Below are 27801 nucleotides of genomic sequence, written 5' to 3' on the forward strand. Positions count from 1 at the left end.
AATTGTAAAGTGCTCAGGCTGTAGAACAACAAGGTGTCCAGGGACTGAACCGACTGTTTTAATTCACGTAACGCTAGCAGCAAGCTGCGCTGCAGAATTATTCTGCTTAATTCACCTGTTCCAGAAGCAGAAGAAAACAAAGCCAGCTTCAGTAAGTAACCAGACCTAAAAGTATTTGATTTTGATCTCCATCTAGATAAGAGAAAGTGCAACAAATCTGGCAGTAAAAAGGAAAATGATGTTATTGTATTGTCCTTCCTATATACTAACAAGCAGCTAGGGGTGTGCATTGACACAACACAGCTGTCAATAGGATCTGACTCTTCACTGTCACATCTGTTCTTTTCACTATTTGGAAAAGAATAGACACAGGTCATTCCGAGTCGTCCCAAAGTCTCTAAAGATGGTGCCTCAGTGCACCCACCTTCCTCCTTCACAGCAGCCAATACCTTTCCTCCCCCTTTGCTTAACAGACTGTTACAAATGTGCAGATCTCACCCCAGAAGCGTGCAAGTAATTCACTCAAACGCAAGAATAAATCCTTTCTTACCTATTCCTCACTTCACTGTGTAGCCATCAAAATGCAGCAAATCAATTTTCTTCCCCCTTGCTGTCTCCACACTGCCTTTTCAGAGTATTTTTAGTTTTTCTGATTAAAAATTTACCTCTAAAGTACCACTGAGAACACAGTGCATTTCTTGATTACAGTTTTGTATACTTTTTTCAGCCTACCTATGTAGCTTCCTTACAAAGGAAGATTTACCCTTCCTTCCTTCCTCTTGCTAACAAAACAAGAAATTTTAGTATCAAACCTTAAAAAATCAGCTCGCAGACCAGTAGGAAAGCCACCTCTCTGCAAAATGCAGAAAATACTGTTTCAGAACGAGGATATGAGGCCATCACACCTGACAGCACAGTACCTAGGGAAAGAGACACAGCATGCTAAGCTGGAAAAAACATTTGCAGGGCTCACCCAAAGCAAAGACGAGCAGCCTCAGTGTTCTGGATTCTCTTTGTGGTGCCGCACAGTAGGGAACGGGTACTCGCCCCTGGACTCTTCCTCTATCTGCCCTCTTCAGCAGGGACAACTCGGGTCAAAAACGTATTCTGCCACTCCCACCACCTGTGGGTACACAGCATTTCCTCCGTTTCTCTGGACAGGTATGCTTTCATTACCGTCCCTGGAAATACATGTGTATGCGGTTGCAATGCTTGCTTGAATGTCTCAGAAACACACGACACTGGTCTTACTGGGATTCCCTGCACAGCAGCAGTTTTAATGTGTTTACTCTTAACGGGCAGAGACTTCTCTACCTTCTGACTGCCGTTCAGCCAGCCTTTCTTTTAATCTGTGAAACCTCTTTCTGAAACTGGAGACATCTTGACCACTGATCAGGGGATTACCTTCCGATTTAACTTCTGAAGGTCATTCCTATTGATTAGACAAAAGAGTAGAAGACCTGAACTTAAAAATACGGAGGGTACAACAACCATTGCAAAGATTAAGGAAAAAAACCCTGACTTTCCATTGTCCCTTCAGTATCAATATAGTCCAAAATATTCTCTTTGTTTTTGCAAACGTTTGTTCACTAGAATGTTCCAAAGGGAAAAATGTCAGCCACAAATCCTTACTCCTCATGTATTTGCACAGCAGTGCTTAAAGGTCCTTAAAGATCTCCAAGGATTTGAAAGAAATAATCCAGCCAGGTAGCAGAAACAGTACCAGAGCCTTGTGGTGACCGGTCGCACGGCTCACACAGCAACAGGCAACTCAAGGCCAGTCAGTGAACGGATTTTACAAACCACAGACAGACAAATATTCTCCACTAATCAAACATACGAAAGTCTAAATGTTTGCAGGTAATGCACCAAGCAAAGGAGAGCTTAAATCTGCAAGATGAAATGTGGAAAACATTTTGCTCACTGCCAAGGGTAATTTCTTCCCTGTTCTGCTTTCCCTGCTCCTGTGTTCTTGCCATAACCACCACAGTTCCACTACGTTTCTTTGGCATTTCAGCAACGCCACAACTTTTTCTTCATATATGTTGATTTATTCTTTATACACCTGAACAACGGGTGTGTTACTGCCACGTTTTGCGTTAGTTATGTTGGATGAAGTTACATCCTGACAAGTCTGATACAACATTTAGATCCCAAGAATATCCCAAAAATCAGGTGACAGTGGGCTGTACTTTCCCATCCACGCTCAGCTGCACGGGTCTGTGATGACAGCCCTCTCTGCCACGGGCGACGGGAAGTTCCCCGTGGCTGACAGCATTCTCCTCCGACCGGTTCAGTCTCATGCGCTACTCGCTCCCTCCCCCAGACTCCTGGCCTGAACGCAAGAGCCACATCCCACACAGGTGATGCTCCTCTCTTATTCAAGGACCCCATATTCCCAGATTTCCCAGTCTGACTGCAGCTCTAAACCCCCCGAGCAGCCGTCTAAGGTCCCAAGTGCTGTTTGGCAGCTGAGATCCCCAGGCTGTCTCCCCTCAAGCGACACACTGGGCAGACACACAGCTAACGCGGAGAGGCGGGTGGGGACTGCAGACACCTCAAAATCCCACGTTCTCCTTTCAGTCCAAAGCTCTTGACTCAAAAGCAGTGTTTGGGACAGGTGGACCTGTTTGGAACCACTGGGGTGAAACCGAAGGCAGGAAGTTCTCATGCATCAGAGGACTCTCGCTGAGCATCCCTACAGCTGTCCTGGTTTCCAGGATCGCTTCACGCAGAAGCTACCTACCTCCACTTAGTTGCTAAAACTCAAGTGTTCTGCTTGGAACCGAGCACGTGGATTGCTTTGCTCTGTGGGGTTCACCTGCTGCACTGGTGAACAGGAATTTAGAGGAATGACAAAATTCAAGCAAGGTAAATACAGAAATGTCTACATGTCCTAACTACTGCTAGTACAGTATTTTCTAACAGAGAATGCTTATTATTCCACCTCGAAGTAACACGACACTGCCGTATGAAATAACTTTCTGCTTAACCATTTTATAACTGATCTAGCCCCACTACACTGGCATCCATCATAATTAGTTTCAGCTGTAAAGAAAATCAAATTTTTGCAGACTCAACTGAACCAAAAAGTTTATTTTCTGGAAAGCCTTCTTCCCACATCACACAGTACTCAGTTTGCCTCAGTGCTGTGTCTTGTTAGTCAAGTTTATGTACGATGCACTTAGGCTGGAACGGTTCTGAATTACCCTAGCACAGTAACTCGGCACTCTTCTAAATTTGTGCTTTTCAGCAATGAGACTCCTTCTGCCTGAATCTTTTAATTGTTTGTGCCTTCCTGGAAGACTTCTCAACATTATCACCTTACAAAGCGGATAATCAAGATTTCCTTTTTTTTTTTCCCCAGACATCTCTTCCTTGTTTAACCAATTACTTGTCTCATGCTTTTATTCCCCCCTTTCCTTTCCCCTGTAGAGGAATATGTTTCCACTGCTAATACACGCTGTAATTGCAATGCACTGGAGCATGATTATCAGTCCAAAGCCCACTGGAACCCTGAAAGGTTTCTGAACCACAGAAAAGACTGAAAGATAACTACACAGTATGGCACAGCCTCTATAAAGGACCTCAATTAAGTCTTAAACGGTGACAAAGACCTCTTTCTATGTTCTAAATTAGTTTTATTTGTATAGCATTTTCTGTTTTCCAGTCTTTATAGACCCATAACTAAGAAAGGTAGTTTAAGGAGGAAAATAAGACTGCCAAATGTTCTAATTCCTCATGAAACTGGTATTTTTAAAGGATGCAGTAAGTCTGAATTTTAAATTCTAGAAGTGATTAATTACAGGCTTGAACTTATTAAGCTGCTTGTAAGTAACTAACAGTCAAGGCAGTAGCACTGCAGGCTTCCCTGCCCTATACACTTCTCTCCCATCCTCCACACCAGAATCACTACAAATTCAAGATAATGATTACAAGCCTCCAGATCTGTGACATACAGATCCGTAGCAACACTGAGGATCTCTTCTGTTAATTTCTGTGCCCAGAGGCTTCTCTGAATTAAAGAAGCCACTGTATCGTTCCTGTAACAAGACGATTATCTTGGAATTACAACTAAGCAGAACACTCATTTCAAATAGTCTGTCTTCCATAGGCTTTGGAGAACAGACAAAATGACTGACATGGCTTATGTCACGGGTCCGCAGAAGTTACATATCTGCACACACAATGTTCTAAGCAGAAAGGGCAAAGCAACCATTATGTTATAGTCTTTATCTATAATTCATTTTAAATGACGTAGATAATCTCCTTGGAATTAGTGTTTTCTAATGGGGCATTTTAAAAGATTTTTTTTATTATAGTTGCAGTTGAACAAACTAAGAGGACTACAACATCACTTACCAACAATCCATTAGTGTCACCACCCGAGTTCTTCAGACATGAAGGCGAGAAATGTTTCCTCCTTGTAGCGTCAAAACCTGTTTCGATGTCTACTGAGTGAGGGTTTAATGGCTTTAGAGGACAATACTAGGAAAGTCCTAACTCTGTGTGACAACTCTCAGTGAGCAGTCATTCCATCTATTTGCAGAGGTCACAGAGGGAACCAGAGGTGTGTTCCTTGCAGAGGAAGAGAAGATCTCGTAGCGAACACCTGTCACCCCGGTACGTGTTCAGGATGTGTCGAAGCGCATGGAAGGAGAAAACACGTACAGTACTAATCCAGACTAGTGAATCCTATCCCTACCTCACCACTCTACTAGTACAGAAGATAACATTCTCAGTGAAGAAGAGAAGCATGACCCATGAGCTGAGCTGCAACTGATGCAGCGCTGCTGGCAAGGCTCTCCCAGCGTGTGTGGATTCCTCCACCGAGCTGCAAGGGCAATCACAGAATAATACTGCCTCTGTCTGAGGGAGCAAGGAACAAGATTTCTCCAAACCTTCAGCCTTGGCAGAGCTGCTTACACTGCACGTAGGATCATCCCCCAGGAGAAGATGCAACAACAAAGCTAACAGCATGTTTGGTATCACCGGGAAGAACGCAGACAAAAAGTGGCAATGAACACAGAGGTGTTACACGTACAATAAGCATTCAGCATGAATGAATGGAAAGGACCAGTTCCAAAAATGGGTCCAACATCCAAATTCTTACAAAAAAGATGTTGATTGTACTGTATCAGAACCATCATGACAGACGAAAATTCAATATATTCTCAGCAGGATCTGTGTGAGCAGCCTTCAATGTTCAGGCACTTGTGCTAACTGATACCATGGTGCAGTCCAGGTGACAATAAGCAGTCATGCATACCCGCAACAAACTTGCTTTTGATTTTCTCTGATGATATAGTCTCATTCTTTACAATGAATAGTACTCATTATCTTATCCTAGTCTATATCCCTCTGCTGTACGTACCATTTTGAGTATAGGGTTAAGATCCTTTCGCATGATTTGTGCGTGAGGACCACTCAACAACTAATGACTCAAAGCTTTCAGATGCCCATACAAATTCCACTGGCACTTCTGTTTCTTCACGCAGCAGAAACAGTCTCATATAACACCACACAAAAAGGATAAAAAGGAAAAAAAAAAAATTAATCCTGTGAAACACCATGAAAACTAGGCCACAGAATAATCTATCCATCCAGTCTGCAACACACATCACATTCAAAGGAACAATAGGGTCAAATATCTGGATGTAGAAAGAAAAAAAAAAAATCTATAGGTGTTGTAGCACAACATGAAGCATCTTCCTATCATCTGTAAAAAACACTACAATTAGGTATATTACCCGCCTTTCTACAGCACCAAAGAAGTCATCTCAAAGAAGAGAAATTATTTTAAACCGCAGTTTTAGAAAGTTGAGTAGCCAGCAGCATATTTACTTCTTAATTTGGAAACAGCAGATTGAGAAACAGTGCATATGTAATAGCTGATACTTGTGAGATCTTGAGACAAGTGAAGCAACCTGTGCACCCAATGGTCGTGTCCGTGCTGCTGCAGCCACACGAAGGTATTCTGAAGCCTGAGAGGCTGTTCAACGGCGTAAATCAGAAAGGAAGGAACAAAGTCTGTTGTTTTCTCCCTGTTGAACTCCAACAAGAGTATTCTGCAACGAATCATAATTATCCCTGACATTTACAGTAAAGGTCTACTAGCGAATCAGGACTAGAAAGAGAAAGGAAGACAACAAGGAGACAAACACCAGCCACTCGGCGAAGAGCAGGACTAGAACATCAGAGATGTTACGGAGAAGAGTGCCATGCGCCGACAGACGGACTGAGCAAGGCAGCTGCTCCCTGCTGCCGGGAGTTACTGAGCACAGCACGCTGGGGCTGTGGTTCGAAAACTACAGGCTCAGTACTAGAACAGAACTGAAACATAAGATAACGTTTTTAAGTAAAAATATTTTTTCTTGAAAGTGTTGTAAAAATGTTTTGGAGCTAAAAAACGAAATGTGCAAACACTGTAAGAATCAAGAATTTCTTGGTACACAGAGCTAATATATTTATAAAATATTTATATTCTGATTGCAGGAAAAGCGTTAAAAGTTTTACTTACTTTGGATGGGTAAATTCATCCACTAGGACAACTTTTTCTATCAGGTCTCCACCAACGGTTCGAACCAAATCGTAGAAATCATTCTCGGAGTATGTCTCGGAAGGCAGCCAAAAAGAGATGTCATTGATCAAAGGTGGATACCTGCTGAGTGGCTAAAAAAAATAAAATAAAAAAATCTTTATAAGTGGCTGGACTTGGTAGGTATACCTAGAACTGTTTTGAACTTACATAACACACACAGCACACATTTTAGAAGCATTCTGAAATGCTTTTTGAAGTGTAAACTGACCTTGTAAACAACTGAGGCAAGGTTTTACATCAGTAAACGTCTTTTAAGGATCTCAGAATCATAGAATGGCTTGGAAGGGACCTTGCAGATCATCCAGCTCCAACCCCCCTGCTATGGGCAGGGACCCCTTCCCCCAGCCCAGGGTGCTCAGAGCTCCATCCAGCCTGGCCTTGAACCCTGCCAGGGAGGGGGCAGCCACAGCTTCTCCGGGCAGCCTGGGCCAGGGCCTCACCACCCTCATGGGGAAGGATTTCTTCCTTGTGTTTAATCTACATCTACCCCCTTTCAGCTTGAGACTGCTATCCCTTCTCCTGTCACTACATGCCCTTGTAAAAAGTCCCCCTCCCGCTTTCTTGTAGCCCCCCGTCAGGTACTGGCAGGCTGCTCTAAGGTCTCCCCGCAGCCTTCTCTTCTCCAGGCTGAACAATCCCAACCCTCTCAGCCTGTCCTCACAGGAGAGGTGTTCCAGCCCTCGGATCATTGTTGTGGCCCCAATTCATTCATTCAGAAGAAAGAGTTATGTATGCTAAAATCAGCATTTATGAATCTGAATACACTTTTGGAACAGAGCTGTTTAAAAGGAAAAGATCATTTTAACATGATTGTTCACTGGACAGAATTGCACTTTTTAAAAGCATTTTTCAGATTTTTTACAGATTCAAAAATTCTTATCACATTCATGTATAAAATTTGTGTGTATTTTATATCATTTTTATATAACACTTATTATTTGTACTGTCCAACTTCATGCTAAGAAAGTCTTCTCAAGAGGCACTTTCTTATTAAAAGGTTACAATAAGAAACACACTTTGGCTTAAAAAGAGGGGTCAGTTAACTTCCCAGTGGTTTTTATAGACATTCAAACATCTACAACAGCAAAAAAAGTATGGCTCTTAGCCTAATTATTAATTCCACAAGTCCCACAACAGACTCTTAAACATGAAGGGGCATCTTTGCTGCAGACAGAGAGACCTCATCTTGTGGTCAGAACAGTGTAACTTGTTATTTGCAAAAACAGGAAGAGCAAGAGAAAGAAAACAAGACAATTATTCATTTTTCAGTTCTGATGAAAATTCCCTGGAGTCAGTAGGTTTCAGAGCTTGCCTTCGCCGAGATGTTTCCCCTTTTGAAGAAAAGAAAATGGTAATGCTCTTCTTTCATGGCCTCTAGGTCACGCAATATCTTACTTCTGCCTTCCAGCAACGCACCGCGTTGAAATCAAGTACTTTTGCACAAGATTGTTGGGGTCTGCAGGAGGAAACACCTTTTCTTATTTTGCTTATATGACAGCTGACGTGCACACCTTGGTCTATACGGTGTATTATCTCACTCAAAAATGTATTCAATGCCTGGGAATGTTTTATGATGCAACAGTGAAATCCTAAGTGAAAACCTGCTAAAGCCATAAACCTGTTCAAAAGGCAAATTTACAGCACGTTGATTTACTCAAATCCTGTTCTGTACAGTGTAAACCAGTCAATAAATATCTGATAGGGAACACAGTGCAAGTGTTAAATTAACCACCCCCCCAGTGAATAAAATTGTGAATCACAAATGATTATCCAACTGGTTAAAGGAATAAACTTGTCAAATGAATTCACATCCTGTACACCAAATAAAAAAACAAAACTTGCACAATAAAGCCATCACACGAGCTTTTGGTAAAATACTAATGAATCACCCCTGTCTACCACTACATTTACCCCTGCTGTATTTCAGCAACCTGCTGAACACACTTGAAAGTTGCAGGGACTATTCCAAACCTGACTGAACTCCCAGCTGCAGGACATTTAATTATTCAGCCAGAAGATGTGGCTCGTGAGCCGAAGCAGGACCACTTCATTTGCACAGGTGCCTACTTTCATTCCCACAGGTGCAAGGACACAGAAGGAAAACAATTACATGTTCAAGTAACTCCATAATATCCCAAACCTTGACAGGAACAAAGTACCCACAACTCACAGTAAGTGAGCAAGTATTTGCTATCAAGCTCAAGAGCAGCAGGACTGTCAGGCACACAAGCCCAGCACTCTTCCCCACTTAAAATGAGGTGCACACAAGGACCCAAAGCAATCAGATATTACCTGGAACAGTCTGACTTACATTATCAGCGTCATCAAGTTCCAAGTGAGCAAAGCTGTTCAGAGATGTAATAAACCGTAGGGTCTGGCCTCTTTGATTATCAAGTCTACCCAAAAGCTGCTTCTAGCTGGTCCACGGTGTTACTAGCTTAGCTACAGAACTGTTCTTAATTTTGTGTGTGCACACCTGCGGATGCTTGTGTGTGTTACATAGACTCCAAGGACAAATGCTTAAAACAGCGAGCATAAATTTTTATTATTAGGTACTAACTTTTTCTCAGAGCCTTATCATGCAGAAAAATCTTTTATGGTAAAAGACAAGGCAATAATTCTGTATCGTACTCTCCCTTCACCACCTGGCTGCAGTCAATACCGTTGCAGTAAGTATTGTATCAACACTAAGGTTAGCATAGGGATAAAATTCTTAGCTCTCAAATGTATTGACCTGTTTGTTGTAGAGCTATATGAGCTACATAATTGTTTAATACCTACACCTAAAACATGAAGGGAACAGGACAACCCAAAGGCATTTTCCCAGATGCAGTAACCACCAGTGCAACATGCCGAGGGCACAGGAGGAGGTCTGTCGTGGCTGTTCACTCGGTTCCCTGCCCGCTGCCGGCTGCAGGCCAGGGGACACAACGAGCAGGAGACCAACGCGGCGCAGGGAAAAGCTGAGCTTGTATTTGACAGCGGCGAGACAAACGCCAGGTTGATGACGACACGTACCAAAAACTGAGTTAGCAAATCCACAGCAGCCAAACTATTAAAAAGCCAGCCATGCTTTACTGCCATCCCCAGTCTAAGCCAGAAAAATATGAGACTTGGCAGCATCGTGGCTGCCGAGCTTTAACAGTCCTGCATTGCCCTGGTTTTGGAGAACTATATGCATAAAGTATACAGTTTTAATGCAATGTCATACTCTCATTGAACTGAAAGCTTCATTCCTGTAATAGCTAAGCCTTTCTTAATATATTCCTTGGTGAAACTACATTAATTCAGTGTTATCATAGGAAATTTAAACACGTAACAGGCATGAAATTCAAATTTGCAAATTTACAACTGTAACTTAGACCCCTTGCACATAATGAAGTTTCCTGTATTAGTGTGTATGCTCCTAGATTTATACTTTCGTATTTATGACCAGCGTAGACAAATTACAGTTGCTGCAGGAAACATAATTTTGAATTTCTTGGCTGTCATGCCTTAAAATTTGCAGTCACAATGTTCCATTATGATAAGTTTTCTGCCCTTCCCTTCCCTGAATCAATTTTTTCATAGTTACATATAGTAAATTCTATGCATTCACACATGTATACAAACACACACACATATACATTTATGTGTAAACACACACACACACACATATATCCAAAGGAGGAAACGGAGAAATTTCAACAGAGAACTTCTATAAAGTCAGATAAGCAGATATACAGATATGTTCTGGGATTCAGCTCTTAAAACTAAAACAAATGGACCAGTCTGGGCTTGATGCACTGCTCTTTCCTCCTGCGGGGAATGGCAGGAGGGCGTGAGCCTCCAGCAGTGCTCCGAGGTTCTCCGTGTACCGGGCAACGGGCACACAGCGCGATCGGCCCTTTTGGCCAGCAGTCTGCTCCCCCCAGCAGAGCTCTTCACCTCTGCAAGCTCGCGCACCGGTGTGGGGAACACCACGTGCCCACGCGCTCCCTGTAGTTCAGAGGGTCCACTTGTACATGGACCATTTGAGCGGAAGAGGTTTTCTTGGTGCATGGGTGAGAATGCTCTGTCCTTGGTTTGAAGCCAACAGGAGTGCCTCCGAGTGCCCCAGATGGCTTCCAACCATTAATTCGTTCAAGGTGGGAAGCGAAGAGCAACGAGGCTGGTGAAGGGTCTAGAGAACAAGTCCTACGAGGAATGGCTGAGGGAGCTGGGGCTGTTAAATCTGGAGAAGAGGAAGCTTTCCAGACACAAAAGAACCACACCCATTGCCACTAGAAAGGTTATTATTACATGATTAGTAAGGAACTGAAAAAGTACAGGAAAAACAAAAAAAAATATGAAAGGATTGACCTAATCCTACGGAAAAGCAGGGTTGTTGCAGTGTACACAGCAGAGAGATACTCCCAGATATCCACCCACTTGGGAATCTGGATATGCCTTGCCACCTGCAATCTGATTATAAAAAAATAACAGAAAATAAATATGATTCCCGAATACTGGTCATGGACTCTCTGCTCTGTGCTTGCCTAGTCAAAAATAATTTCTCATTCCCTTAGAACAGGTAAGGCTCACAGGAAGAGCCACAAAAGGGATGTTTCTCTACTACTTACTCTCACACATCCTCAGCTTCTTACAGTCCCCTTTTGAAAGCACCAGGGTGCAGAAGAGATTAGCCTGACACGTTCCTACAGCAGCTGTAGGCCTGCTGCGGAAAAGTCTACATTCTCCTTATGGTTCTTCCCCCAGTTGAAGGTCTGCTGAGCTAGCTGGTTTCAGGGCACTATTCTCCCATCTAAAACACGTTTGTGTTTTTCTTCACTGTGAGAAAACAGTGTGTTTTGTTCACTGCGAGACAACTAAAAGCAAAGAAATGCTTTTTCTGGTATCGCTTTTCCTTTTGAGCAGTTGCTCCCAGAGAACTGATGTGATATACAGGGGAACAGATGGGACAATCTATTTATTAAGTTGTGGTGTCATCTGTAGACAATGAGCAAGCTTGTGTCCTGCAGAAGGAATCCAGTGGATTTGGAATCACCAAAATGGTAAAGTGGATTCTCACACCAGGTCTAATAAGACTTGGGACTGCCTTTTGCACAGGCTGTCCATATTCCATCTGTCCTTCCTACCCGAATCTCCTACCACACAGGCACAACCACTCTATCAGATTTTTTGTAGCAGGGGTAAAAAGGGCAGAGAAGATGTAGACCCCAGAAAACAAACCGTGAATGAAGGCTGTATGTACCAATCCCACACTTTTCTAAACAGGACTACCACGCCTGCAAGCAAACCCAGCTTCCAGCAGACACCAAGAAGTTCCTCTTCAGCCATGCTGAGCTCCCGCAGTCCCCGCAGAAGGCATCGCTTACTGCAGGCACTCGGTGTTTGCCGTGCTCAGAAGTCAGGTTTCCTCTTTTCTGTTGGGTTGGTTTGTATGGGTTTTTTCTCATTATGCTTAATAATAATGCCGGGATAAATAGCTCAGTGGGGTAAAATACTGCACACATCAACAATTCATATAAAGGATTTATATCTAAATAAAGAATGCAAGTATATGGAAAGAGACGGCAGCGACACGAAGATGTATTTCTTCCAAATACGTAGCACAACAATGGCAACAAATTGCACTCAACATTTTATTTCAGCTTAGACGAAAAATCTCATGAAAAGCACTGTTGATTATATTTCCTTTTCTGCTCATTAATTCCACCATTCCGGAGAGTTACTGTTTAAATAGCAGAATCTCCAGAACACTCGAATGTGACTTACACCACAATCAGCTGGCATCACAAATCTAGGCACACACAACACCTGAAAAAGTCCTTCTTCCCGCCTAACAAGCGGTATTTTTTTTTCTCTTTCCCTCTTAAAAAGCACAGAGATTTCCAAGACAATGGCAATGATGCTTCATAGCTTCATATTTCTTGGCCAGGTACATCTTCACATAATGCCCTGGACGTTGCTATGCTACAAAGGAATGTCCTCATCTTTCTACACTTCTCAGACTTAGGAGCTAATCCGTATCGTCTGGGAAATGCTACTGTAGATACCGCATCCTAAAAATCTGTGCTCCCCAGGAAATTAAAAGATCCCAACTGCCACGTACAGCAATTTACCTGAGCAGATTCATAGTGGTTTTGAAATATTCTTCATGACTTCCAGTGCCACTAAAATAGCTGGGTTTCCTTCTTCACTTGACGAAACTGCCCAAGTTGCAATGACTTTTGGCCAAATCCACTACTTTAGTCTCCAGAGCCACAGCTGCACTTTTTCTCCTCCTTAAGTACTAAATTAAGACAAATCACATCCTCTAAAGTGCAAAACCAATAATAAAATACCAGGGTAGTGCAGCAAGCTAAAAACAGTATCTAACTTTAAAGAACAGTAGGTAAGCTAGAGAGAAACAGAAATGCGAGGCTCTGCTTTCTTGGCCAATACTCAGAAGTGGGAGAAAAGCCTTTAATTTTTCCTTACAGGCAGATCCTGAGCATTCCTAAAGCTATGCTCTTGCTAATGGCAACAACACTTAGAAACAGAAAACTACAGAGATGCCACAAGCCAAGGACAGACTAAGCACAAGCAGCACAAAAAGTACACTAAGCACTTGAGTATGCAATGACAAAACGTAAAGAACATTTAAACCTCCAGGAGCAGAATCCTTGCGCAGTACAGGTATTTCTTTAATGGCTTTCCTCATTTTACAAGAATCAGAAAATGGATTCGCTGTTGCCGATCTAGGAGAAGAGGTTACATGTGGGAATAATTATGCAAACTGGATTTAACGTGTGCAGGAGCAGGAGGATGCAAGCAATCCTCAAAAGAGCTGATTTCTTCCCATTATTATTTTTTAGAAAATTGCAGAAACAAATCCTCTGCAGCATATGCACCCCAAAGCATTACTTACTTGTCACATTTTGTTTTAGGCTGTCACTACTATGGTCCATGTGTGTCTCACACTGGCAAGATGAATGAAATTGAGGACGGGTGTGATACGAATAATACGGTTCTCCCAGACTGTGCCTTCTGTTGTTTGGCTATTCTCTGTAGCCTAATTCGTATTCTGATCAGAGAAGTGGTAGCTCAAAACCAGGCTGTTTTATTAACACCATGTACTTCAGAAGGTGCTCCTGTTCACGCATCCGCACACACGCACTCAGACTGCTCTCCCTAGTCCTCGTTTCCTACGGACGCTCTGCAGTGGAGCTGCAATGGCTAACCATGATGCAGATGATGACTGTAGGGGTTTAGGCGTGATTTTAGAGACTACTTTATCAAAAGCTCTTTCCAAGATGTATCTTTCGTGTGTAAAACATTGGCACCAATGTTAAAACAGTTACCAAGCAAACTCTCCTCTTTGACAAAACCCATCCTTTTATCCAAAATTGGAAAAAAGAATTCAAGCATATTTCCTACTGATTTCAAGACAGCTCTTTTTTTTTAAAAAAAACATCAATTTCTGTGACTGTGTACACATACCAATACATGTCTGTATCTGAAGACACAAACTCGCATCGTGTAAGTGCTTAGCCACATTTTAAACAGGAGTTTACTCTTACATCAAATGCATAACGTACACTCACAAAGACGTATTTGACCCTGCTGTAGGCACGTTGATGTTCATGTTGTGATAACTACCTAGGACTGCCGGTCAGAAACCAGGGTCCCATCAGGCAAACGGAGCACAAAACGATAGCCCCAGTCCCGAAGAGCTTTCTGCCTAGGACAGCATCGGAGCAGACTGCTGAGGCAGGGGGTACAAGACAACTACAGCTGTAAACAGCACAGAAAACAGAATTATTAAGTAGGGAAATTGAGTCACTTGTCAGGTCAGGGCCAAAGACTAAAGTCAAGATATTTTCTTTGCCATCCTCCTAGCCAGAATTCTATTCACCATGCTGTAATTAAACCAATATTAGAAAAATATTCGCAAAAGTGTAAGGGTTACCTTCCTTACTACCCACATACTTTTGCAGACACTAAGACTGAAAGCTCTGAACATCTGTGGATTCCTGTTGAAACCACCAGCAGCTGGTTCTCATACCTTCACGTAACCAATACGAAATCTATTGTTATTTTAGTTTTCCAGGTTTACTCCTTCACCTAATATTAATTTAATGTGGGTTTCAGCATATATATCACTGCTGGAAATAGCTCCATGGCTTATTTAAGCACTCTGTATAACCATTATACTTCATCATTTGGGATGCAATAAAGATCAGTTGATATATTCAGCACAGAATTACTCATTTGTGAGCTATTTGTTTTAAAGAGCCTCAACCAGTCAAACTGCAAATATACGAGGTTTAGAGATCAGAGCAAACCACAGTAACACATGCTTTTTGAAGCTTATTGCACTTTTTGCTAAGTAATCATTTAAACAGTATCAGGTGTACTTTGACTGGCTTGCATTGGCTTTTGCATACAAAAACAAAACCAGCAAAACGATTCTACTGACAAAAACTGTACACTACAGCAGCACCGGTAACTGGAAATTAATTTTTTACTTACCCCATGTTGGGGTGAGCTCAAAATTCAGTCAAGGCAGCAGCTGCTCCTTTTTGTTTAAAAACAAATTGGAAGAAAGTCCCTGGTGGTCTGTTCCCAGCTGCTGGGAATCTCACTTGTACTGATGGCACACCTGCCGGGGGTACCACATTCTCCCATCATCCTCTAAACTAACAATATGCTCTAAATTCAGCCACATCGGAGATGGACATTCCTGAGACACTATATTTTCCTTTTGTTTGTGGCAAAACCTTTCATGGGACACGCTGTGAATGATATCCCCCATGAAGACATAAGATGCTGGGTTTCTGCTATTTTGTTCCAACTTTCTGCACTGCAGAGAGGCAGGGAAAAAAAGGTGATCTTGACTCTTTCATTTGTTTTTGAACAGGTAATGTTCCTGCCTTTATGTGAAACTGTTGTTACATTAATTGTGTGGGAGGACGACTATCGACTCCGTGGCCGTTGATCTCGAGAGCATTGCACAGTTGTGTTTCACTTGGGATGCCGCCACTGGAATGCAGTGATAAAGAACTTTCAAGAAGAACAGCTGTGCGTCTTCATCCAAGTCACTCTGTCCTTTCTCTCTTCTCTAGTCCCTGACTTCTCTTTCAGTTCCTTCTGGACTCGCTTCTTGCCTCCAGGACTGAGGTTCTGGATCGCCAATGTACACGGAAGGAAAAGGCAGAAGACTCCCAGCTCGCAAAGGCTTCTCTTTCCAGTCCGGCTGCTCACTTCCCTCACTGATCCACGACCCTTCCCTCGTGCTGCTGATGCACGCAGGCTACAGTGCTGGGGCATGCTATCCAGTGGGAAAGCCACCTTAGAGGTTTTACCCTTCTATCTTTCCCCAGCCCCTTCCGGTTTCATCCTGCCTCCAAAAAGAAAAGCGCTGTCTCCTCAGCTGTGCTGAGGGCATGGGAGAACACTGAGAAGCAGATCAGGGAACTGGTATGACTTTAAGTAACCACAGAGGAAAAAGGGTCTCTGACCCACCTTGCAGTGTGGCCACACGAAGCAGCTGCTGTGGCACAGCCAGAACGGCAGCGCAGTACAGCGCGCGGCAGAAACAAAACATTGTGCCTCTCATGCTGACACCGTGAGAACGAAGGCTCTGGGAAGAAGTGGTAGAGAGCAGTCACGAAACCACCAAAGTCCTCCAAACAGAGAGGAGCTTCAATGGCTGTCTCTGGACCAGCAGTTAAAAGAGAGGACATCTTCCAGGTGGGCAGACTGGTATATCACATTGCAAGTTTCCAAAAACACCTCTGTCACTCTCAAGGTTTGTTAGCAAAGCCCTGGGCATCCCATGAGGCTGAGAATTTGAGGAAATACAGAATTACATCCAACTTTCACAGTTACCTGCCATGTCATAAAGCGTATACTGGTGATTTAACTCTGTATTAGCATAGAATACTGAAAGTAAGGATGAAATATTTTGCTCTTTTTACATATATATACACACACACACGTATACTCCCCCCACTCTACACAAGTTCCAACTGGGACCGTTGTGTGCAAAACAGAAAACTCACAACACGCAGAAAGAACAGCACAAATCAACTATTTTGCTTCAAGTCATCACCAGCAAGACCAAATCTGCTACTGGCATGTGATAACTTAACAGAGGTCAACGTGAGAGTTTTCAAATATTCTAAGACTGTGACAACAACCTAGAATTACTTAAACTATTTTCAAGGAACAGAGGTGAAGGAGAGGAAAACAGCTGTGTTTTTGCTAATGAATATCACAGGCTTCTCTGTACATCTGACTTATCAAGGTGGCTGCTAGATGGATGACATGGATTTGCTTCACCCTTTGGTGCTCCAGCAGACAGCAGATGGAGATATTATGTAAGATAAATACTACTAACTAATCTAAGCTCAAAGTGCTGTTGACATTTTTCCAAGTACAAGCAGAAAGGAATTAAACTGTTGCTGATTCGTCCAAGTTCAATGTTCAAGGGGAAGCTATCAGTAAGACTAGATGGCAGTGGGCATGTGGAGGGGTGGAAACAGGGTATGCGTGAAAACCTGCATCATCGGTACTAGTCCACAGGGCAGCAGCTGGTTTGCTGGGAACCACTTCCCCCATCAGTGGTTATTCTTTCCAAAAGTTTCAGTAATATCTCTGTGCCTAGCAGCCCTAGTCACGGGCCTCGGTTCCGGCACCCCCAGTGTTTCATAGATCCAGAATCAAAATGTGGAGTTCAGTGATGGCCCCTGCCCCTGAAGGCTGTTGTGCTAACTGAATGACAAATGACAACAGGCAGATGAAGGCTGGAGGTAGAGACCACTGGAACCATGAAATGAAAGTCATAAAAATGACAGACAGGTCTCTCAGCTCTTCAACACCTCAGACATCTGCTGCCAGCTGTTTTGGTAGGCATAGCAAGAAATCGGGAGTTTGTGAAGGAGAGGTTTGAAAAAGAACAGGAAAGTGGGTATCAGAGAGAGCTCCTCCCCAGTGTAAGCAGCAATATCAGAGAAAATCCAAAATGCACACACAGGCATTTAACAAGTGGGAAGAAATGTTGAAATCGCTGTCCAGTTTGATGCAGGCATCAGTTTCTGCATAAGGACTAAGAGCTGCTAGGCGAGAACAGGCTTTGAAGAGCCTGGACAGCGAAGAAAAGCAACATCTCCTTGATAAGCCACAGAAAGGATAACTTTCTCACCATGAGGACAGTCAAGCAGTGGAACAGGTTGCCCCAAAAACTTGTGCAGTTTCCATCTTCAGAGGTTTTCAAGATCCAACTGGATAATGTCCTGAGCAACCTGGCCTGGCCTGACCTCAGAGCTGGGTCTACTTCGAGGAGGAGGTGGGCCGAGGGATCTCCTGAGGTTCCTTCCAACCTGAATTAGCCTTAGATCCTAAGACTATGGTGCCAAGGTAAAGGTGTGGTAGGAAGATAAGACAGGGCACTCCTTTGCTTCCCATATTGCTGTTCCTAGCACACTGAACTAATACAGGTAACACTCTTCAACACCTTCCTGTATCTGCACTTCTGTACAGTGTCAGAGACAACCTCTCTTTTAAACAGGAGACAGACAGTCTATAGAACCAGTAGCTGTGCAAGTATCCTCACTCAGGTTTTACCTGTGGAAATAAAAAGCTAAGAACACCCAGAGAAATAAAGCACTGAATGTGTTTGGAAAATTCATTACCTTGAAAGGCTGAGCACACAGGGCCAGTTGTGCTCCAGTGGAATTGCATGTGTGTCTGAGCATCTGTTTACTGTATCATATGATGGAAAAGCCACGATATTACTCATTTGCAGTTCATTGGTATGTAAGCTGCTTATTGTTTAGACATGGACTTACAAGTACACAAAATTAAATTAGGATAAGATAAAATTGGATATACCAGTTTTCATCACTACTCTTCTGGTTTTGAGGTACGCCTGAGTTTCGGAGAGCTTCTATAAATGTTTCAATCATTACTCTCAGGCAACGCATGCCTTGCTTTCAACACCACTCCCCACTCCCACACCGAGACTCATGAGAATACTTTAAAGTACAGAATTGCTTTGATGGCTTGTGGTCATAATTTCTGCGGTCACTCATACTTCTTGATTTTTCAAAAGGAGATCAAGAGTACATTCATACAGTACAAAGTCTGGGAAGACTTTCTGATTGATTTAGAAAAAGACTTGAGCATCAGTCTCTGCAGTTTTTTGCCTTGAACCTATTCTCCTTTTTCGTGTCTTTCTCTTCTTCCTGCCCCCTCCCTCCCACATCTTGTTTAAACTTTCTCTGTTCACCCTCAAACTTTAGCATATTGTCCCCAATGCCCAAAGTACAGCTCTTCTCTCTTCTTCCTTCCTCTTACTTTGTCTTATCTCAGTGGTTAGTTTTTTCTTGTATTCAGTCTCATGTGACTGTCCATCCACTGTCTCTCTCCCATTTCTGAGCCCCTATTTTCTTCTTTCATTCCCATGTTTTCAGCCAATTATCTTTAAATGAGAATCAGAATTCAAGCTCCATGTACTCTCCAGATGCTTACTTGTTGACTTTCTTTACCCAAGTCTTGATCAGTAAAACTGGTTTAAATTAAAGTCTTGCAACAGCCATTTTGAAAGCTTCATCTGCTTCAGCCCTGCAAGGTGCTGATCACTCCCAGCTGGATCCCAGGAAGCACGGAGATCTCTGATGACCTGAAACTATGTAGGCAGTTAGGTTATGTTTGACTGAGCATAGGAACTATCCCATTGCTTTAAACAGGACTACTCACAAGTTTGAAGCTCAGCATGCGCTTCAGTACTTTGCCTGACTAGGGCCAGAGGGCTCAGGTTCCTCGAGCTTCAATACCAGCACTGGTTACAAACGATGAGATACAACATCCTGATGAGAGACGACTTGATGATCAAGCAATTTCTAATCCATTCGCGCAGCTTCGTGCAGCGTCTCTGCCATTAAACAGATATTTTTGCCTTCTTTCCACAGCTATCCAACACTAAAAAAAGGAGTTTTCTGCAGAGTATACAGACAAACCTGACATGATATACAGCACTGTAAAGGTTTTACTGACGCTCATTTAAGATGATCTACGTAAGTCACTCATAAGAAATTCAACCTTCCCAGTCATGCCAATAAAATGTTTATGCTACACCATGATCTATTCTGTTGTACCTCCACATGCATACACACACATATTATATATCTTCAATTACAGTAAAACTAATTAGACAATAAATCACAGTTGAGGCTGTACCTCATTTGTTCAGACAGGAAAGTTAAATTTACATACTAATGGTTGCATATTTGCCTTTAATAGATGCACTATTAGAAAGCAAACATAATAAATGAATAACCATTTAAACATGGAGTTACCTAATCTTGATGAAAAATATCTGAAAATGTAGCAGCCAGTGAATCTATTTACTTTTTTACTGGAAAATCACGCTAATCACAGACTACGAAGATAAATAAAAATTCTATGGAGTAGCATACTAATGATGGATCAGACAGACCCACCTTGTGCAGTGAATGTAGTAAGATCAAACTGGTTGAAATGGCTGGCTTCTACATTAGATGCTCTCCTTCTCAAGCATGGAATAAAGGATACAGATTAAGATGGTTTAATCTGCAAAAGCTTACTCTTAGACCTGTCAGTGCATTTTATTTTCAGCACATTCTAAAGCTCCAGTACAAGCTACACGTCTCCCAGCAGCAATCGGGTATGTGCACAGGAAAGATGCACAGGGATGATGACTGTCTCAGAAAACTGAAAAGTGCACAGTAAGATAAAAGAGTTGTACGTGTAACTGTGTGAATAAGAGAGCTCACACATGTAGCAAACAGTGCAAACTGAACTGGATAAATCCTTTCTCCTAAGAACAGGGTCTTAATTCCCAAGGCACAGTGAGCAAAGGCAAACAGGAGTGACTGACGCCCAGCCTTTGGTAGCTTGCACAGGAGAAAGATGAGCTCACCGTGGTTTCCTTTCTCATACAACGAGTCCCTTCTTTCCACACAACCACATCTTTCTGAAGATACACTTTTTCTCATCTCCACTAACCTTGACTGTTCACTTTTCAAAGCAGAGACAGTCTCCTAGGTCAGGGCCACATACAGCCGTGCGGGTGGTGGATGGGGTATCACTTCAAGCCGCTCGTCAGTTCTCCTCACTCCACGGCCAAAGGTTACTAGCCCCTCAGGTCTACCCGCAGAGCTGCTCTAGGAGCTTTGTCTATCCTGGTGCCATCAGAATGATCCCTGTTAGAAAGTCTGTTGTTCTGAGTATTGACACTAACAGGTTATTACGAAGGAACGGAGTTTGGAGAGACTGCACGTGCCAGCAGATACCAGGAAGGAGCAGCCCCTGGAGATGATGGCAGAGGGTAGTAAAAAGTAGGTAGTGCTAGGCTTATGGCAGATATTGCAGAATATTAGAAGTACTGCAGATATGAGGAGGAGAAGAAAGCAATTCCCATAATCTCACAGAGGGAGTGTACAGTTTAGCTAGGAATCTGATCCAGACTCCCTCTGTACCAGTGCCTCCCTTAGAACAGCATAAACATGCTTCTGCTCGAGCTTAGTTCGGGCCACAAGGCTCATCTGCAGTCGAAATAAACAGTTCTTTAAAACAACAGCCGCCTCAGCCGCCAGCAGCATCAAATGAACGTGACTTTGAGGAGAGAACGCATCACCAGCCAACTGAGACCACACGCCACTTGCTCGCCACGGCAGTGAAATGATGGAGGTTCCAGGAACCGTCCTGCCACCAGAGACCATTTGTCCTCATCAGCACCCCTGGGCACACCGCACCTCATCTGAGCCGTGACCGCCTGCCTTCCCCAAACGTCATGTCATTTTTGTACCTCTTCTCGAGACTTGTCAGCCCACGGACACATCTTTGTTTGGTAAGAACGCTGGCTCAGCACGAACCGAAAAGCGGTTACACGCAGCTCTGCTCCGAGCCCTGGCGAACAGAGACGTAACACAGCGCACTAGACTGCATCCACGCCATTTGTTTGGTTACATTACGCCTTGCAGGTGCTTAGTCTTTCCTGCCCTGTCCGGCCCCAGCTCTTCATTTCACAGCCTGAGCAGAAGGCCTAGGCCAGTGGCTGAAGGCGAGGTACCAGCCTCCGCTCCCCGACGCTGCTGTCACTTGTGCCCAGTCAGCCATTCGGCAACCCAAACCAGGGCAGCAACCTGCTCTGTGGGGGGCTGCTCTCCAACGCTGCTGCGCTGAGTGGCCACAACGGTGCAAGCACGGTCAGCTTTTCCCAGCAGCTCTGTCACCTGCTGAAGCCTGCACGCATACAGTGAACAACTGATGACACAGAAACAAGTCTGACACATTCAGGCTGTTATAAGGCACAAAACATCTACTGTAAGTCCGAAGAAAATGCTCCAAATAAATTCCATTTTTGTACAAGAGTATATTTAGCCCGGCTATTATTAAAGGTTACTGCTACGTAGCATGGACTTTGTGTATTCAAAAAACATTTCAGTGAACAAAAAGAAAAGCATTTATGTTGGTGGATAATATTCAGATTATAAGAAAGGATGGGAGGAAGCATCCAAAGGTTGAGAGGCCTATCTCATTTCAGCACACAGAGTGGTACCCAGGCTGCCCGAGGCTGCAGGATTCCATCTGTGTAATGAAAGGCTCTCAAAACATCTAGTTTGTCTTGGTTCAGTTCAGCCAGGCTGAAAAATACTGCATGGCCTCGCATGCAGAAAGTCTGACACTTTTTTGATATCCATTGAGATTTCTTACAACTTCAACACTAGAAGACAGGCTAAAAGTTTTCTTTCAAATACGATATGAACAAACCACGGGATTTATTAATTATGACTCTTCAGGAAGCAGACAGATGCAGAAGGTCTGCTAACTTGGTTTTACAGCATTCCTGAAAAATAACACAGAACGGAAAGAAAGAAAAACTGGCTTATTAACAGCCATCACCTGAGATCTTATGGTAGCACCAAGGATTATTTCACAGTACTCTCATTAAAAGGGTCACTAACCCTTTAAAAAGCAATGCCAGTATGTACTAGCAGTATGTACAGTACTGAGCTCAAAAAAGCTCAGTATAAGGTACCAAACGAAAGCTGGACACAGACTTCCTTTTAAACAGAAAAACAAGCACGCCTCTAGTCTCTTCTGTTCAGAGACAGAGTTGACAAATATACAGTAAGAGTTATGGAGAATTATTCTACCAAAACTGAAGATGGGACATCCAAGTAGGATGTGTATATGTATGTGTTAAAAGGGAAAGGAGAAAGAAGAAAAAAAAAAAAAGAAAAAAGGTAAAAAGGTCCCTAAGAAGTGCCTGATACCAGAGCAAAAATCTGTTTCTTAAACATTGGCCATATCTTCTCTTCAGAAGAGAGAAAGAAAAGACTCAAAATACTTCATCTTTCCTCCTGTACCCCTCCTTCTCCCAGCCTGCATACTTTCCAGTGGCCTCTTCGCTGGGACGTGACAACTGCCAACACATTAATGTGATAAAGCAATGGCCCAGTAATATCACTCTGGTCTTTCCCTTTGGTCCAAGTTAGAGCACAGTAGCAGCTGACAATTTCTTTTCCTTGAAGTCCCCCAGCCATTGATTCCTATCTCCTGATTCATGTTCTTACTTCAAAACGTATTTCAGCCACCAAGCCTCAATTTCAAGACTCTCAACATCAGTCCTGGGTGGTAGAACTTTTCTCCCTGTTCCAAGCTGAACCAAAGCAAGCTGAAATCAATGCTGCTCATCAAGAGAAAGTGCTTAAAGACCTGCCAAGGCCTTGCCACCACTCTCCTTTTGATAACACATTTACCCAGCAAAACAATGCAAGACAATGTGCTCCTCGTGACTCCTGCTCACCTAAGGTTACCAAACAGCACGAACTAAAAAAAGGAAAATTTTCCTTTCACTTTTAGCTTCCTACAAACTGTGTGCTTCCCTCTGAGTCTATCCACAGTAATCTATGCCTCTGTCATCTTCAGATTGGTTCACTACAGCTGACTTCATCTGAAGCTGAACATGAAAATGCTACGCAACTTAGAGAAGCCAGACAGTCAGCCCTCTCTTTGGCTCCCCTTCAGCATCACTGACAATCTGTGCCTTTCCCCAAAACCCCAAACTACTGCTAATATCAGTCTGAGGCTTGGATCTACAATTTCAAAGCAAGGAAGAAATCTCCTCTTAGGTCCACCAGAGAGCAGATTGCAATCTATAAACCAAGACACAATCTGTGCTGCTCAGGAGCAAAGGCAAACAGAAAGTTATGGGCTGAACAGAAGACGACTTGAGCACTCCTTACTTAAAAGAACAGCAAACATCCTGTAGGAGATCAGGGAAACCTATAGGCAGACCCACCTTCAGGAACAGTGTTAAAAACCTGTCTTCTTTCTGTGATAACTACAATCTGAATACCCCAATACCAGTATCACCAAAAAAACCCAAAACAAGACAAAAAAAACCCTAACCAAAAAACCCCAACCCACCCCCCAGACCTATCCAGACACTATTTTGACTTTTTGACTCTACCAGAGATGATGTGACGGAATTGCCATGAATTAAAAAATGGATACTGCTACTGGTTTGATGTGAGGACTGCTCAAATCTCATCTAAGCATTTTCACTGTTGATTTCCCCCTCTGTATTTTCAATTCTTAAAACACATAATCAAGCTGTTCACAAATAAAACAAGTAAAATGGCAAAAGGCAACAGCAAAAAGTGTTTTGGTGCTTTAGCACTTCAGACTTCGTCAAGCATCTACCCCGCTCTGCCAGCTGAACTCCCCCAAAGACCAGCGCTACCACCTGACTCCAGCCTTCCCGTGCCCATGCTGAAGAGCATTATGGAAGTGGCATCTCCACTCAGTCCAGCTACGCTCCATTCCTTTGCAACTACGAAAAGTAAGACAAGGCTGCCAACTACAAAAATCACCTCAGTAGAGGACTCATGAAAGAAATACAAGCTCAGCCTGCACTCTTCCCCCACCATCACCTGGAGGAAAGGGCTGATGTCCTGAAGATGGCGAGGCACATGCACAAAGCGTTTTGCCAAAGTTTAAAAATACAACTCACATCAACTTCAACGAATGTAGACTGAAAACAATGGGAAAAATTGGGAATGTGTTATGATATTTGAATGCTCAGCATCAAACACACTTTTATAACGAAACAGAATTATGGACACAACTCAAGAACATACCCAAACCAGACACAGGCCTAAATCCATCCCTATTCTGGATAAATTTAAAAGTTAAATATACGCTTAACTATTACTCAGAACAGAGATATTCATTGCATATCAGCAGCAACTCACAACATCATCTGGTTGAAAAAAATGTTATCAAAAGCTGGATTTTATTGCAGTGTATCAGAGAATCATGATAGCTATAAAGCTGTTGCTTTAAAACCTAATCTGCTAATGGCACGGAATGTTAATTATGTGATATTCTCTAGGGCTACACACACTTCTTACCGACAGAAAATTATCATCATAGATATATTATCTTACCTGGAACTTTATTTTTTGCCAAATGTGAGGCACAATAAACTGTTTCAAGAAGCGTTCATCTTCACTCCAGAACAGCCGGATGTCAGGGATATCGTACAGGATCATGGCCAGCCTCTCCAAACCCAAGCCAAATGCCCAGCCGATTTTATCCTGAGCACCAGCTGCAATAAACAAACAAACAAGATAAAAATTCAAGAGCTTAAGTTTACATCATGAAAAATTGCTTGTAAAATGTTCACCTATTTAGCAAGGGAAAAAAAAAAAGGGTGAAGTGGCAAGACAGAAAAGCCTACAAGAAACTGCCAAATGAAGAATCTAAAGGCTACCGGAAAGTTCTTGCATCAAAAACCGCAGTGAGACTGGGCACATCACCGTGTCCAGGAACCAAACGTGGTCATAAAGCTGGACTCTTGGCAATCTGTGTCCGAAGTTTCAGACAGACTCTGAGAAATGCTCCATAACGCTACACAGCACTTCCCTCCGCTGGCCTTAGAGCTGAGCACTTCCACACCTCACTCGGTTGTGCTTTACAAGACATGGAAACACGAATTTCCTGCTCAGAACATTTCACCTGGGCTGACAGACCAGACCAAGCCTACGCAGCATTAACATCATTACCAGCATCTGAGAGGACTGAAATTGCCTCTTTCGAGGCATCTGGAAGAAACAGAGCAGTGGGATGCCAGGCGCTGTCGCATTAGCATCACGCCTCCAACCAGGGGATTCCTGGGCTGCTGCCCCTGGGAAAAGCCACTGCGCCCACATACACAAGTCTCTTTTAGGCAGCACTAAATATAAAAAGACAAGAATATTTAATACTGAAGAGCTGTACAGGTATTAATGATGCAACATTTCTGCCAGGAAAGTAAATATTCATACCATCCTTCATTTACAGGGCAGGAGCACCGAGTCATTGAATGGGGATTTTTTCAACACCAGGACCCAAGTCCGTGTTTAGCCATCATCCTGATTTTGAGATCAGCCGAGAGCCCAGCTGCGCTGGCAAAGGCTCAGAGCTTTTTAAAACTTAAACTAATGCCTAAATAAAGACACTTATGCTGAAAGAATGCGTGCATGCGCGGCAGGCTTGACTCTTCACCATCAGCACTGGCAGCGTGCTCCCGAGTCACGTAGTATCACTGTACACCTCTCAGCTATCCATCTAGACCAAGGCCACACCTGCCTCCCCCGGTGTTAATTTAAACTCTAAGTTTTTGGAGACTTCGAACTCGGCAGCCTCCTCGCCATCATGCAGGATGCTGGAGGCAGAAGTCTACTTTCTGACCCCTGCCTCTGCCGTCAGAAAGGAGACAGCTCCCGCTATTTGGGCGCTGATGACATCCTGAGATACGTTGTCACGTTCAATGCTGAGATGACACAGTCCAGAGTCCTGTTTTAATAGGGGCAGGCGTAACAAGCTTGGCAAGAGAGACACAGTCATCACTTTGATTCTTTTAATTAATTTGAACCTGCCTATTTACGGGGAACACCAAGTCCTCAGCAGAACCCCTCTGTGCTTCACCTGCAACCTCAGCAGTATTGCACTGCTACAGGAATTTGGTCAACTTCATAACGGCACTTCCCAGAAGAGTCTAAATATTTGGCTTTGTCCCTTCTCCTGTGCTCATATGCAAGATTTTGCACTTTCTGACCTTCGAAAGCAGACAGTTTATCACTTGCACTGTGGAAGTCCTAAGAAATAGAGGACTGGGTGTGAACTCGAGACGCACCTCATGGCAGAGCTGCTCAAACTAGCATGCTTAGACCAACCAACAGACTTTGAGCTAGCCTGACCTCGGAGATCTGCAGACCATGCCACAGTGCATGAAGAACTGCATGATTTGCTACTGTTGACTGAGTTATTTTTAGAGAAAGGATAGCGACTACACAGAATGTATTGAAATTCGTGTTTGGGAAAGATTTTGAGCTTTGACTTTTAAGTCAAAGACTTAACCATAAATCGTTTCTTTTCCAAGCTGAAAATGCTATTTCTCTCCATACTCCAGTATGTAAAAGTAATTCTATTTTGATGGCTATGAAGAAGGGAAGATAATTCATTGCAGTGGTGTAGCTTCCCCACGCTTGCAGCTTGTCTTTCTAAGATGATCAACTCCTGCCTCGACAGCAAAACTCCTATTCATTTCAGAAGTGCCAGACTTTCACATACGTATGGATGTGTCTGCAGACTGACTAACACCATCCACCCCCTCCTCCAGAGGTACAGTCGAGCACCTGGAGCAATATTCATGAGGGTTTTGAATGGCCACTGTTTAATCTCAACAGAGGCATTAAACATGAAACCTAAACATGCCAGGTTAAGCATCAGTGTTAATTAATTCACTGATGCTCCTTTAAGTACACATGATAGGGGGTGATGAACCTCCTTCCCCACGTCACTGATGATTACTGGTAGTTTGGACAGGAAGAAAAAAAAAGGATATGACAGAAGATGAGCAGAATGGGGCTATATTCTGATAAGCCAAGCTTTACATTTAAGATTTGTGCTTTTTCACTATTTTCATATAAGAACGGTTTTCGCTGTAACTCTTTTTTTCTTCACACTTTATATCTAATGGATTTGCTATGCACTTTAATTCTGTAATGAATATTTTGATTTTATATCAGGAAAATTTTTTGGTTTTTTTTTGGGGGGGGGGGGATTTGGGTTTTGTTTTGGAGGGACTGGGACATATCACAGGTTTTTGCATCATGTAGCAGACAAAAAAAAGCTGTACC

At 43.1% G+C, this 27801-nt stretch overlaps 1 protein-coding gene across 5 annotated transcripts in view; it reads right to left on the minus strand.

Moving 5' to 3' along the window:
* The window catches only part of FARS2 (phenylalanyl-tRNA synthetase 2, mitochondrial), a 236682-nt gene that overhangs the window by 69454 nt on the left and 139427 nt on the right, over positions 1-27801 (minus strand). For all 5 annotated transcript variants that reach the window (XM_075417198.1, XM_075417197.1, XM_075417199.1 and 2 more), the window contains 2 exons: positions 25066-25226; positions 6521-6672 (listed from right to left, as the gene is read on the minus strand). In XM_075417198.1, the coding sequence (XP_075273313.1) occupies positions 6521-6672; positions 25066-25226 (313 nt within the window). The remainder of the gene's footprint in view (positions 1-6520; positions 6673-25065; positions 25227-27801) is intronic.

The sequence above is a fragment of the Opisthocomus hoazin genome, chromosome 3 (assembly GCF_030867145.1).
Source record: "Opisthocomus hoazin isolate bOpiHoa1 chromosome 3, bOpiHoa1.hap1, whole genome shotgun sequence".
NCBI lineage: Eukaryota > Metazoa > Chordata > Aves > Opisthocomiformes > Opisthocomidae > Opisthocomus > Opisthocomus hoazin.